This window comes from Cnephaeus nilssonii (genome assembly GCF_951640355.1).
Source record: "Cnephaeus nilssonii genome assembly, chromosome: 8".
In the NCBI taxonomy this organism is placed as follows: Eukaryota; Metazoa; Chordata; class Mammalia; order Chiroptera; family Vespertilionidae; genus Cnephaeus; species Cnephaeus nilssonii.
The window spans coordinates 37,481,687-37,497,313 of record NC_137079.1 but is presented as its reverse complement, the minus strand read 5'-3'; the positions used below and the strand labels follow the sequence as shown (position 1 = coordinate 37,497,313).

The 15,627-nt window shown below is 37.2% G+C and overlaps 1 protein-coding gene across 3 annotated transcripts in view; it reads left to right on the top strand.

The window, feature by feature from the left end:
• The window catches only part of TPP2 (tripeptidyl peptidase 2), a 92,874-nt gene extending 77,616 nt beyond the window's left edge, over positions 1-15,258 (top strand). The window contains exons 26-30 of one of the 3 annotated variants that reach the window (XM_079779060.1): positions 5,028-5,124; positions 6,090-6,220; positions 6,994-7,201; positions 9,840-9,959; positions 12,881-15,258. In XM_079779060.1, the coding sequence (XP_079635186.1) occupies positions 5,028-5,124; positions 6,090-6,220; positions 6,994-7,201; positions 9,840-9,959; positions 12,881-12,970 (646 nt within the window). In that variant the 3' untranslated portion in view covers positions 12,971-15,258. Of the gene's footprint in view, positions 1-5,027; positions 5,125-6,089; positions 6,232-6,993; positions 7,202-9,839; positions 9,960-12,880 lie in introns of those variants that run through there. The other 2 variants (XM_079779061.1, XM_079779062.1) reach the window with 2 other exon arrangements.
• Positions 15,259-15,627: the final 369 nt, after the last annotated feature.

Here is a 15,627-nt window from a genome sequence, read left to right as displayed (position 1 = left end):
TTACTCTAGCTAGGACTTCCAGAACTATGTTGAATAAGAATGGTGAGAATGGACATCCTTATCTTGTTCTTCATTTTAGAGGAAAAGCTTTCAGTTTTTTACCATTAAATATGATATTGGCTGAGGATTTATCATATATGGCCTTTAGTATATTGAGGTACTTGCCTTCTATACCTATTTTATTGAGTGTTTTAATTATAATGATATTGTGTCTTATCCAATCCTTTTTTTTTTTTATATCTGTATATATAAAAGCCTAAGCGACCGGTCGACTGGTAGCTATGATGCGCACTGACCACCAGGGGGCAGATGCTCAACATAGGCGGTGCCAAGCTGCAGTGACTTGGCAGCTGCGGTTCTCAGGTGATGTACTGGGAACCAGAGAGGAGGGAGCCTGATTCCAGGGTGTGTCACCCAAGAACTGCCCCAGGGATCCCTCAGGGGATGTTGGAGAGCCAGTTTCAGCCCAATCCCCACAGGCCAGGCTGAGGGAACCCCACCAGTGCACAAATTCGTGCACTGGGCCTCTAGTGTACTAATAAGATCATACGATTTTTATCCTTTGTTTTCTTAATGTGGTATATTACATTGATCAATTTGGGTATGTTAAACCATCCTTGTGTCCCTGGAATGAACCCCACTTGATTGTGATGTATTATTTCTTCATTCAATTTGCTAGTATTTTGTTTAGGATTTTTGCATCTGTATTCAGTGATATTGGTCCATAGTTTTCTTTTAGCCATTTTATCTTTTGTTTTCTGGTAGTTCTATATCTCTATTGTTTCTTTTCCTTTGTGTTCCTCTCTGTTGTTTTTGTTTCATAGTATTCCATACTTCTTTCCTCTTTTTAAATTCTGTGTCTCAGTTTGGGTTTTTGTGTGAATATTATGAGATTTATGAAAAAGAAAATTATATATATGTATATAATAGCCCTTTTTCTTTTGAATGAATCTGATCTCCATCCTCCTTTGCAAATTCTGATCTTTACCCTCCTACCCTTTTATGTTTTTGTTGCCAAAAATTATCCCTGTTTATGCTGTACGTTTGTTGGTGATATTACTTGTGACTTTCTGTGTCTTTTTGTTTCAGGTAGAATAATTCCCTTGAGTATTTCCTATAATAGAGGTCTCCTGGTGATAAATTCCCTCAGTTTCTGTATGTTTGGAAAAGTCTTTTTTTTTTTTTCTTTTCAGATCTAAAGGTTAACTTTGCTGGATATGTTATTCTTGGCTGGTAATTTCTCCTTTTCAGTGGTTTGAATATTTGGTTCCACTCTCTTCTAGCTTATAGAGTTTCTGCTGAGGAGTCTAATGATAAGCTAATAGGCTTTCCTTTATAGATTACTTTCTTTTCCCTGGCTGTCTTGAGAATTTTTTCTTTGTCATTAATTTTTGACGGTCTTAATACAGTGTGCCTTGGAGAAGGCATTTTTAGATTGAGGTAATTAGGTGTTCTGTTTGCTTCTTGGATTCACAGATCTAATTCCATAGGTTTGGGAAGTTCTTATCAATTATTTGTTTGAGTAAATTTTCTCTCTTCTCTTGGTATGCCTATTATTCTGATACTGCTCTTTCTGATGGAGTCCAGATAGTTGTCATTGTGTTTTTTTTGTTTTGTTGTGTTTTTTTGTGTGTGTGGTTTTTTTTTAGGTTCACCTCTCTCTTTTTTCTTCTGTGTCATTTCTTGATTTCTATCTTCAGTATCACTAATCCTTTCCTCCATCTGGTTGGCTCTATTTTCTATGCTTGCTAGTTCATTCTTGATCTCTTTTAAAGTTATTCATCTCAAGAATTTCTATTTGGTTCTTTTTTAAAGTGTCAATCTCTTTGGTACAGTACTTGTTTTGTTCCTTGATTTGTTTTCTGAGTTCATTTAACTGCCTGATTTTATTTTCTTGCATCTCATTGAGTTTTTTCAGAACTGTAATCTTGAATTTTCTGTCATTTGTATCACATATTTCCATGATTTAAGTTTGGGGTTTTTTTGGTGTTTTTTCACTTTCTTTCTAAGCTGCCTCCCTACCTTGGTTATTCATGATATTTGATGGATTCCTTCTTTGTCTAGGCATTTGTATGAGTGGCACTTCTCTAGAAGATTAAAAGAAGAGGTCTTGGTATTATTTTTGAGTAGGTCAAAGTGATTCTGTAATATCAGTTCTTGGGTTTGTAGATAATATGCTCCCCAACATGGGACCAAAGGTGAAGTGAGGCGAGCTCTGGGAGGCTACCAGGCTATAGAGCTCTATAGCTTTGTTTTTCTGTCTTGAATGCCGACCTTTGTGCTATGCTTTAGCCAGGTCTATGGGCTCAGCTGCAGCTCATGCTGTGCACTCCTGCAGGAATGCCTTCTGAAACTCTTTCCTCCTCCTGGTGGAAGGGGGCACCAGCCACAACCTAATTGCTCCTCTCTCTAGGCTGAGCCTCAGTATGAGCTCCTGGCTGCAGGCTATGTCCGTGGCTCATCTCAGCTTTTCTTCCTTCTTGCCTCCTCCATTCACTCCCATTTGCCCACCTTTAGATGTTTCAGTGCGTGGTTCTTGCAGGCATGTTTTTGCATTGAGCAGGGAATTCTTAGTTGAGTTTTAGCAGTTCAGTTTGTTGAAACCAACAATCCTCTGAGGTCACTCTAAAATACCATTTTTAATAACAATTTAGTATATAGTCTTATAGATGAAATATAACCTATTTAAATACTTGACACATATATTTATAGTTTTTCTTTGTAATACTGTGATTTTTTTGTGTGTTGGTTGGTTGGGTTTTTTTGTTGATTCTCACCTAAAGATAGTTTTTCCATTGATTGATTTTTAGAGAGAGTGGAAGGGAGATGGGGAGAGAGAAAGATCGATGTGAGAGAGACACATAGATTGGTTGTCTCCCGCACCTGCTCCAACGGGCTAAGGATAGAGCCTGCAACCCAAGTATGCACCCTTGACTGGGAATTGAACTCATGTGACCCTTCAATGCATAGGCTGATGCCCTGACCATTGAGCAACACTGCCAGGGCTGTGATGGATATTTTTATACATATAGATTTATTTTTAAATTTCCATCAGATAGCATCTTAAAGTATAATTATGAATTAGAAATTAATTTTTAAAATCATCTTATGTTTTGACAAATTGCTTTGTAGAGAATATAGCAATGTATAATTCATCCATTATATGATGGGGCTCCTTGTACCTTTGCTAATGGTGAGCTTTGTAATTAAAAATAAAGCGTTGCTACTATAGGGTGCAAAGAGAAAAGGCCATTATTGCATTTCTTTTTTTGTTTGTTTGTTTAAATATATTTTATTGATTTTTTACAGATAGGAAGGGAGAAGGATAGAGAGCTAGAAACATCGATGAGAGAGAAACATCGACCAGCTGCCTCCTGCACACCCCCTACCGGGGATGTGCCCACAACCAATGTACATGCCCTTGACCGGAATCGAACCTGGGACCCTTCAGTCCGCAGACCGATGCTCTATCCACTGAGCCAAACCGGTTTCGGCTGCATTTCTTTAGTAGTTGTTAAATTTGAATTTTTAAACGTTATTTGTTCATTTTTGTATAGTTTCTGTCAGTTGAACCATGTTCTTTGCCTGTTTTTCTATTGGCACATCAGATTTTTCTTCTAACCTAGAATATATTAATGCTCTGTTGTACTTGTCACAGAATTTTTCCCCAGCTTATCATTTGACTTTTAGCTTACGTTTTACATAGGAATGTATTCTATATAGTAAAATTGATTGCTTTTTCCATTTGTGATATGCAGTATTTCTTTTACCACTGATTTTCTATGGGACTCCTCATAGCTAATTATGTGTGTATCCCTGCAGTCATGAGGTCTTACAGAGAACAGACATCAGATTTTGAAAATGATTGCCATTATAATGTCAGTCCATATTCAAAAGTACTTTTCCATTTAAAACTAGGTTGTATCTATCAGAAATCAAAGTCTTTAGGTTAGTCTGATTGTAGGATGTTATAAACAGTTGAAAATATGATGTAAATCATTCAAAAGTGAGATTAACTTCTGGCATGATAGTGATGCAGACATTTTATGCCTGGCTGGTTCTCCTCAGCTCCAGGTCACAGGAATTTCTTCCTGGGAGGAGCAGGATTTTGGCATTTCTCATACAATACAGCCCAGCTGCCTATTGTGGAGGTTAATTTTCAGGATGTCAAGAAGTGGGGAGTCTTTTTTTTCTGCTTAGCTGCTACTGTTCTGCTTTGGGTGTGGCACTGCCGAGGCCCCAGTCACCTCACCCCAACTCAGGATGCAGTGGTTCCATTTCAGGCAAGTCAAACCAAGAAGACTACAGGCTACTGCTTCCCACGCCATGTAATCAGGAAGAACTGGCCTAGTTTTATTCAATTTCCCCATCTGGGAACATGGAATGTTTCTTTATTCAATCAAGACTTTAGATTTTTCAGAAAAAAGTTAAATTTTTCTTCTGGATTTTGGACATTTCTAGATCTTTATTTTTACTTGCTATTTGTGAATGTTTTTCTCCTCCCTTTAAAAAAAAATATTGTTGGTGTTGTCATTTGTCATTAATATTTTTTAAAATATATCTTTATTGATTTCAGAGAGGAAGGGAGAGGGAGAGAGAGACAGAAACATCAACGATGAGAGAGAATCATTGACCAGCTGCCTGCTGCATGCCCCCCAACCCAGGCATGTGCCCTGACGGGAATAGAACTGCAACGCCCTGGTTCACAGGTCGATGCTCAACCATTGAGCCAACCTGGTCAAGCTTTTTCCTCTATTTAGGAAAGCTGTCGATGCTTATTTTTATCTTCCATCCTATTGAACTCTTAATTGAAATAATTTTCATTTTTTATTTCATTGATTTTCTAGGTAAGCATATTTAGACCACTTGCAAATAATGATAATCCTTGTCATTAGGTGTACTTATATTTCAAATTGAAACCTTATGTTATTGACTGGAACTTTAAAACAATGTTAAAAAAATAGGAAATATGGAAATTTTTTTTCTAAAAGAAATGAAATAATGACTTTTCTTTCTTTTGTATATAGGCTGGATTCTAGTGACATTTATAATGAATTGAAAGAAACATATCCTAATTACCTTCCTCTATATGTTGCACGACTTCATCAGTTGGATGCTGAAAAGGTTGGGTCTGTTCATTTTTAATATGAGTATCTTATTTTGTTTGTAATATTAAATAAGGTTTGTGTTTTGAATTAAAAGACAAACTTACATTTATCTTCTATTCTTGCTGACTGAAAATGTGTTTCCTCAAGTTGACTGTTCCATTAAGCTGTTTTCATTTAAGCTAAGTAAAGAACCTGGCCATTACTATAAGTTTAGGATTCTTGCTCTTTGGTCATTGGGAGGAGGAGGAGTAGTTAAGATACTCTAAGGATTGCTTTTCTGGCGTTAACCTACAGGGCGAGGAACAGAAGGCAGTGGTCCTGGCCTGCTGCAAATACTAGCATCTTCAGCAAAGAAGCACCCTTACTTTGCATTAAGTTTGTTTACAGTTCTTGCTTTTAAGAAATAGCTATAATTTCATACTTTATTAACATGGCCAGCTCTCATTAGTAATCATGGTAGTAGGAATAAGCTAGCCATAATCATTTAAAAATTATCAGGGGTTTAGAGTGAACTAGAAAGTGTTGAAAGGAGACCTCTAAAAGACTTGAACAGGAGAGAAGCAGATTGCTGAGAACACCATGAATAATCGTAGACTTGTTTCATCAGCTAGTGCTTTTTTTATGTGGCAGGTGGCATGGGACTGAAGTAAATAGCCAGTCTCTAAAATATTTTCTTAAGATACCCAGAAAAGGAGTTGCCTTTATAGAAAACACTTCACATTTTTATGAAATTTATCTTTTGCTTACTCTCACCATTTAAGGCCAGTGGGGAGCGTAAATTAGGTATTTTCTTGTCTAAGCTCAGCTTTTGAGGAGATGCTGACAGTTAACAAAGATCTCGGTAGGAGTGCAGAGCCCCCTGGGCTGCAAGTGGACTATATAGTCCCCTCACACTGGAGTTGAGACAACAGACATGAAAATGCTTCAATATACTCATTGATACATCCTTTTTTCTTCCTTATTCCTGTTTTTCCTCTCCAGGAACGAATGAAAAGACTTAATGAAATTGTTGAAGCTGCAAATGCTGTTATTTCTCATATAGATCAAACGGCCCTAGCAGTTTATATTGCTATGAAGACTGACCCCAGGCCCGATGCAGCTACTATAAAAAAGTACCTAACCAGTAAATAATCTTTCTTGCATCTCATTTCTTAGTTACCTTTTTAAAAATAGGGATTGATATTATTGAGAATATTTTTATTTCTTGGTATTTGTTATATCCTTATAACTAATGAGTTGTCAAGATTTAGATACTCCCTCCTTAGATACTTTGTAATCATTTTCTTTAATCATTTTAAGATGAAGCAGAAGAAAAGCAGTTTGCTTTCTTTACCATTAGAGGCAATCCTGGTAGAGATTTGTTACATCAGAAGAAGATAAAGATACCTGCCCTGAAACAAGGCAGTGTACCTTAGTGATTAAGAATAGGGATTCCAGAAAAAGACTAAGTAGCTTAGAATCCTGGATCTGCCTCTTTCTAATTGTAGGACCTTGAACAAATGCTTAATCTCTTTTTGTCTCAATTTTCCCCTTTGCAAAATGGGGGTAATTAATAGTATCTTACTCATAGAATTGTTTTGAGTATAAAATGGTAAAAGAGTTCCTGGCACATTCAGAGTAAGCATTATATTTGCTTTCTGCTGGCATTCTTTTTCAACCAAGTCTAGCTGTTCTAACCCATTTAACCTGTGTAAAAATAGTGGCTCATTGGATGTTTATTAGAAATTTTATTTGATGTACAATACAAATGTATATACATAGCTACTTAATAACATCTCTGCATTATAAATATTAAGCAAAAGAATGCATGAGTTTAATTCAGATAAGGCTGTACTTTTAAAGAAATTTTACTTATCTTTGAAATGTATTTTGATTTGGTGTGCAGTGACATGGACAAACAAAAATCCACCCTCGTAGATGCCCTGTGTAGAAAAGGATGTGCCCTGGCTGACCATCTTCTTCAAGCGCAGGATCAAGATGGGGCTGTTTCAAGTGATACGGAAGGAAGAGAAGAAGAAGGAGAAAGTACTTTGGATTCTCTGACGGAAACTTTTTGGGAAACTACAAAATGGACTGATCTTTTTGACAATAAGGTAACCTTTCTGCTTCTTTTTTGTGCAGTTTTTGGTCACAGATTTATCTTGTGCCCCATTGCCTACTGGTTACTGTTTCCCAGTTATTGGCCAGAAGAAGAAGAGAATAAATGTAGTGAGTCTAAGCTTGGCTCTGAAGAAGATGTGTTTAGCACTACCTATTTGTCATATCTGTTTTAAAACAATGTTTACCATTATTTTATCTGTCTGCAAAGTGGCTATTCAGCGATAATTTGAAAAACAGTTTGAGAATGTATGTAGTATTCTCTTGGTTAATCTAGGTAGTTATGTATGAAGCTAAAATGAAAAATATCTTCTAGAAATTGTCTTCATGCCTTCCCACATGTACAGGGTGTCTCCAAAAATGTACACACACACTTTGTATAATTATAAAGGCGGTATTTATTAAAATACACTTCATTTTCAAAGTTGAGCTATCAGCTGTTAAAGTATGTATACATTTTTGGGGACACCCTGTATTTATGTGCTAATTTGTCAGGGATTGGGGAGTGGGGTGGTATCCTGGTTAATTTAGATATTATTTTTCTCAGAACTCTGAAACTTCTAAATAATTATCATCTTGATTTATAGCCGATCAATTTTAAAACCCAGTTTAGTACAAATAACATCGACAAATGTTTGGGTTTTGGTTATAAAAATGTTTTTAAGTCCTTTCAGCTCTCTACTATAACTCTTATAGTAGAGATTATGTAACTACAATTTTTTGTCAACCTTTCTTTCCTCTGGAGATAAAAATAAAATCAGTGGAATTCTTACTTAGCACAAAAATTGTTTTGTTTTAGTAGACAGATGCTTATTTTCAATATGAACTATGGTAATTTCTAGGAAAAACTGTTGGAAGTAGGGGAAAAATTCTTCCTGTATGCTTCAGGTTTTCCCCCATAGCACAGTAGTGCATATGTAGGAGGAACTCAGTTATATTCAGGAAACTGCACCAGAGGTTAAGAATTTGCATCTGAGCCCGGCCAGCGTGGCTCAGTGGTTGAGTGCCAACCTATGAACCAGGAGGTTATGGTTCGATTCCCGGTCAGGGCACATGCCCAGGTTGTGGGCTCGATCCCCAGTGGGGTGTGCAGGAGGCAGCCAATCAATTATTCTCTCTCATCATTGATGTTTCTGTCTTTCTCCTTTCCTCTCTGAAATCAATAAAAATATATTAAAAAAAAAAAAAGAATTTGGATCTGAAATCAGACCCCTGGAGTTTGAATCCTGCTTCTTCTACTTTTATCTGTGTGATCTTATTCTGATGTCTCAAGTTTCTTATCTATTGAGTGAGGATAGTGAATGACACTACCTACCATAGGCTTTTATGAATGAGTATTAAGTACACAGGAGGACCTGTTGCATGTCTACTCTATGCCAAACACTGAAAAAAAGATTGCTGCTAGAAAAAGATTAATAAGCTATGGGTCCAACAGAAAGTTGATGAATATCATAATAAAATTGTTATAAATAACTCTACTTTTTCTGTAATACTACTGTATTAGGGGCCATGCATTATATTACCTGGTTATTTACATTCAGAGTTAAACAATTGTTTAACATTTTACTTGGCTCTAGAATACAAATAAATGTGACAGGATTTCTTTATTTGACAATGTTCTCACATTCTAAAAGTAGAGACCAAAGAAGTAAATAAATGGTTACAAGTATATTTGACAGATATGATAGTTAAAGGTACAAAACTTGTATAAAAGTATGAAGTTGAAAGTTTATATAATTGATACTTTTCTTTTACTCTCTTTTATAATTTTGATAATTTATAATAACTCTACTTTTGTACTTCTGTCATAAATTTGCATTTTTGCAATCATTTAGGTTAGCCCTGCTTTCTTTTTCATGAAGAGGTATTTTGGTATGGATTTCAACAGCTAGTGAATCCTATATAATAAAAGCTTAATATGCAAATCAACCGAACAGCAGACCAAATGGCGGATCGACTGGTGGAACGACTGGTTGCTATGATGCGCACTGACCACCAGGGGGCAGGCACTCAACACAGGAGCTGCCCCCAGCCCACAGACCCCAGGCCAGCCAAGATGGGTGCCAGAGGGGGCTCCCTGATTGCCCCACTGGTCGCCCCACAGATCGGCCCTGATTGCCAGCCAGGCCTAGAGACCCTACCCATGCACGGATTTCGTGCACCGGGCCTCTAGTTTATTATAAAAAATTTCTTCCTTAAGAAAAATTATCTGTTCTGTGGGATACCCACCTCTTTTGAAGACATTGTTTTTTTATTTTTATTTTTTTAAAAAATATATTTTCATTGATTTCAGAAAGAATCACAGAGGGAGAGATAGAAACATCAATGATGAGAGGGAATCACTGATTGGCTGCCTCCTGCACGCCCCCCACTGGGGATCGATCCCACAACTCAGACATGTGCCCTTGACCGGAATCAAACCCAGGACCCTTCAGTCCACAGGCCAGCTCTCTATTCACTGAGCCAAACCAGCCAGGGCGACATTGTTCTTTTAAAATTTTTTTGAAATTTACTTGATATAACATGTTAATTTTAAAAGCTATACTTCTGTAAAAGCCTTAATTTTTCATTATTAAAGCTTTATGCCTTAAAATATTAAATATTTCCTAGATAAGCTTTATCTTTACATTACAGGTTTTGACATTTGCATACAAGCATGCATTAGTAAATAAAATGTATGGGAGAGGCCTTAAATTTGCAACTAAACTTGTGGAAGAAAAACCAACAAAAGAAAACTGGAAAAATTGTATTCAAGTAAGTAATATTTTAGTTGTCACCATAAGGATCACTTCAATACTGCATAGTGATAAGATAGCCTCATCGTAGTGATATAACAGTACTGACTTTATCATGAATAATATTTAATCAGTGTAATTTGAACAATAAAATAAATACATAAAGAGGAAGTCAAATGCTATTTAAAATTTTAAAACATTTTTACTCCTGTCCAGAAAACCTGTATTTAGCTTTAGCTGTTTTTAATATACACACAATGCATTATGAATTTTGTACAGGTAGAAGACAAAGTTTTCCTTTATGAAGGAAATAATTTCTTTAAATACATATTGGCTTAATTCTAAAATGGTTGAATTTATAGAGTTTTATATTTGATTTTATTCTTCATTTGAGATGATAGGCCATTATGTTATTTTATTATTATAATTTTTTATTAATCCACACTCTGATATTTTTTCCATTGATTTTTAGAGAGAGTGGGAGGGGGCAGTCAGAGAAAGAAAGGAAGGAACAGAGAAACATCGAGGTGAGAGAGACACATTGATTGGTTGCCTCATGCTCGTGCTCTAATGGGCTGGGGATTAAACCCATGACCCTTTGGTGGGCCAATGCTATAATCACTGAAAAATACAGGCCAGGGCTTATTAAATTTTTGTATCCTCACCTGAGGATGTGTTTTTATTGATTTTAGAGAGAGAGGAAGGGCAGGGGAGAGGAAAAAACAGCAACGTGAGAGAGCTATATTGTTCGGTGCCTCTTGTATATCCTTGACCATGGTCAAACCCACAATCTGGGTGTGCCCTGACTGGGAATCGAACACATGACCTTTCGGTGTATGGGATAACGCACCAACCAATAGCCACACCAGCCAGGGCAGCCATTATGTTATTTTACAACATATTGTACTATATTGAGTGGAACTCTGTGGTTTTCCTTTTTTCAGAAGTTAATTGTCAAGTATAAAAACTTACTGAATTTCACAGATATTTATTACTAGAGGCCCGGTGCACGAAATTCGTGCACTCGGGCGGGGGGAGGGTCCCTCATCCCAGCCTATGCCCTCTCGCAGTCCAGGAGCCCTTGGGGGATGCCCAACTGCTGGTTTAGGTCCGCTGCCCGTGGGGAGCGTGCCTAAGCCGGCAGTTGGACATCCTTAGCGCTGCCACAGAGGCGGGAGAGGCTCTCACCACCACCACTGCACTTGCCAGCCGTGAGCCCGGCTTCTGGCTGAGGAGCGCTCCCCCTGTGGGACCACACCAACCATCATGGGGCAGCTCCTTTGTTGAGTGGGATTGAGCCAAAACTGGCTCTCTGACATCCCCTGAGGGGTCCTGGATTGCGAGAGGGTGCAGGCCAGGCCGAGGGACCCCACGGTGCAGGATCGGGGTCAGTGAGGGATGCGGGAGGTTGGCCAGCTGGGGAGGGACCACAGGAGGGCTCCAGGGTGTGTCCGGCCTGTCTCACTCAGTCCCGATTGGCTGGACCCCAACAGCAAGCTAACCTACCGGTCGGAGTGTCTGCCCCCTGGTGGTCAGTCATATGTCATAGCGAGCATTTGAGCAGCCTTAGCATATCATTAGTATATTACGCTTTGATTGGTTGAACGGACAACCAGATGACCGGACACTTAGCATATTAGCCTTTTATTTTAGAGGATAGCCTGACCTTGTCTTTGTGATGCATAATTGGTTTATGCATAAAGGATAAAGGGAGGTTGGGGAATGTTGGTTATGTGGTCAAGGGTCTGCTCTTTATATTTAAGGTATTCTTTGGATGTAAAACTGACCAGTAGGTTCCTATGGAAACTTTTTACTAAACTATATGTTATCTTTACTCTTAGACCCTTTTTTGCGTACCTTTACCAGTTAGTTTAAATTGTATGACATTTTAAATTAGTTCCTTCAAATCTCTGGATAGGTTAAGAGAACTCTTTCTGGAATTAATTGTTAATAAGTCTAGTCTCATCATGTAGGCTATACTCTGCAAATTTGTACATTTGTGAAGCCAGTGATCCACCCAGACATTGATTTTAGGGGTGTTTTGTAAATTGTCTTCCCTCCCTCTGCTTCCCTGTCTGTTTTTCAACTAGCAACCAGAAATATTGGCTTTGACACCTACTGGTGAATCTCTATTACATTTAGAATAAAATCCAAACTTCTCACTGTGGCCTGTAAGGCCTTGTGTAATCCGGCTCCTGCATTCCTTTCTAGCCATATCTCAGATCACACTTCCCCTATTCACTCTGCTTCTACCACACTAGCCTCCTTTCTGCTTAGGTAAAATCCTTGGCCATACCCTGTCCACAAGGGGACCTAACTATTCCTGCTGTACATAAAGCTTTTCCTCAGATTGACACAGTACATTCAGGTTTCAACTTAAATGTTACCTCCTAAGAGATCTCTTTCTTGACCATGTAACTTTTCAGTCACTCTGTATTATATGGTTTTATTTTTACTGTATACCTGATATATATGTATATAATTTACTTATTCATGTATTAACTTGCTGTTTTATTATTTTGTTTTCCTGAATGGAACATAAGTTTCTAAAAATGGGAAGTGAGTTTGTTTAGTGTTGTTCTCCCAATGCCTAGTTTGACTTCTAGTGGGCACTCTGAAAAAAAATGAATGAGAGGAAACCAGATTGGTAGGAAGGGAGCAAGTAAGTTAATTGGTAAGGAAAACAAAGGTTAGAGGGAAAGAAGGGAGGTGGGCTGGGATGATAATAATTACTAGGGTAGGTTAGCTGGTAGGAAAGTTTATAATTGGTAGTAAGGAACTTTGGTTCGTAGAAAGGAAGATGGGTAGGTTGATGCTAGGTTGGATGGAAGGAGTGTTCTACATACTACCACATTATTTAAATTTTTAATGCAGAATTTGCCTTAAACATTGAACTTGAAAATCTGTTCTTTAATAATATATCACTGTGTTTTGTTATAGCTGATGAAGTTACTTGGATGGACCCATTGTGCATCTTTTACTGAAAACTGGCTCCCCATCATGTATCCTCCTGATTATTGTGTATTCTAATCTGAGAACCAAGACTTTAAATTTTAAAAAAGAAAATTTTATAGTGGATGGACATAAAAACAAATTTGTGGCATTTTTAGTCTAATGCATGTTTTCATCTGCTATCAAATATTGATTATTAAAATGATGTGTATTTATCAGAGACTTTGCTGGCGTGTGGCTTAATACATGTAAATCTAGACCTCTGACATCATGGTGTGTTCTTAATGCCTCACATTGCTGGCAATGGGCTGTGCCCTGACTTCCAGCACCAAGGACTTTCATTTGGGTTGCAGCTACTACATGCATCATAAGTTTTGAACAGTAACTTTTAACTGCAAACCTGTAAAATTCTATTTTTTATTTTATAAAAGAACAGGGTTTTAACATTTTTGACTTTTAATTTTTCTCAATTGTATGAAAGCCTTAAAAAAGCTACATTAAGCGTAGCTAAAATTATTTATTGGACTAAAAAGTAACAGAATTTCACTTTCAGATATTGTTTTGGTTTGTCTTTTTTTTTTTTTTTACCTTTTCATTCAATTAAGGGGGAAATTTAAAGGTGCGCAAATAAATAATGTGGCAATTGCTGGAGCAGAACTGCTTCTATAAATCTTCATCTTGGAGTAATTTCAGGCCAATCATTTTTAACATCCTCTTGATGTGCAGAGCATCTGAATGAACCAATCATACATGTATAAGTGCCAGATAGCTAAATCTTTATCAGGTATTGTAAAGACACACATATGGTATGTTTATTAAAGTTGAAATAATGTAAACCACGTGAATAAATGTGCAAAACCAAGATCACAGTACACCATATACACTGATACCTTAATATTTTAATAAATAATAAACGTGAATATTGAAGCTTCTTAAAGTTGGTCTTAATTTTTCATAATTAAAATTTGGGATTAGAACAAAAGTAATATTAAATCCATAGACAAAAAACTTGAGGTAATTTATTTTATAATGTTTCTGATAGGCTTGCAATTATTTGAATGTTTCCAATCTTATTGTGATTAGATTTTGTGGATGTTTAACTTATTTTATCTTTCTGACTATTATACTTGCTTCTCTCATCCTTTCTCCATAAAATAAACAGACACACATAGACAATATTAAAAGCCTCTCCTGACTTATAGCAAGTGTGTGTGTATTTGCGTGTGCACGCATGTGTGTGTGTGTGTGTGTGTGATTTTTAAATCTTATTTCCTTAGAATTTACTACTACATATAGAAGGTCTACCAGTAATCTTGTCTAATTGTTCATAACTGGTTTTTGGTAATTGATTCCTTTATTTGATTAATACATTAGACCTTGTATGAAAAAAATAGAAACATGCATGCCAACATTTTGCATACAATGTCTGAACCATCTAGAGTCTGAAGTCCATCAATGACTAACTACATGCCTGTTCCCTCACAAACACTTTCACCTACATACATACAGGTCTCCCCATAAACACAGGTTCATCAGTCCAATAAAAAAATTGAGAAGCTCAGAAAAGATAGGTTACTTCCTAAGGTCATGCTGCTTAATTGACTATTAATTACAGAACCTGTTTTATTATCTAGGTTTTGCCATATCTGGTAAGTACCACCTGCTTGCACAGAGCTTCTGGGTCAACCAGAGGTGAGAGCTTGGGTCCTTCTCAAGTCTTTCCTAAGGATGTGTACAGCTCTACTGTGTGCGTGCCCTTCTAGATGCTCAGGAGTTGGTCAGAGCTTTCAAAGCCCCTATGAACATGCTTCCTTTTAAGCTTTTTGATTAGCCCCAAATGTTATCCACCATTTCAGGCATCCACAAAATTACACAATTGCCTATATTTATCTGGACAGCCACTGGAAAAGGCCTCTGGGCCTAAGAGAGATCTGACTTTTCAGATAGGACTGCATTTCCCGTCGTGTAAACCAAATTCTTTCTAGAATCTGACTAAACCCGTCTAATAAAGACTGCTTTGCACTTGGGGGTATTCTAGAAAACAACCAGATAAGTTAAATAATGACAATTCTCTGGAAATGGAAGTTTGGAGGAGCTCCCAACTCTATGTGGCTCCCTCCAATGTCCGCCAGGCTGCTGCTTTTCAGGATTAACCTGGAGATGGAATGGGGATAGGGCAATTTAAAACATCACAAAATACACTCAATGCTCTGAGATTCAGCCATTTTAATTGCACAAACATGCCTCAGGTTGCTACGTGCCTTTGGTTAATTTCAAGAATTGTGAAAAAGTTGCTTTTGATAATTTTTTCCTGTTTCCCCATGGCTTTAATGGAGAGAATTTTCACAGGTGCTTCTGCATTGATGAAATGGCCCACCATTACAGTGACATATTTTTCTTTCAAGCACAAGAATTTAGTAACCAATTTTAATGGAATTTTAAGATTAGAAACTACTGATTATATATTTATTTTGAAATACTACTTTCTGAGTTACGTCAAGATACAATAAATTCTAGGATCCTTCAAATAAGACGTATTTTTGCACAAAACACCATCATTCCAGGGCTCCCAAATTTCTGATTTTATTCTTCAGGGTTTGATTTTTATTTGCTTTTTTTTTTTTTAATGTGGAAGAGTTTTGGATATACACTTGAAGAAAGGTATGGTTCTGCAGGTGCAATTAGTGGCTGGGCCCACCTGACAGGCTGGTCAGTGCACCCTGAACATCTGTGAT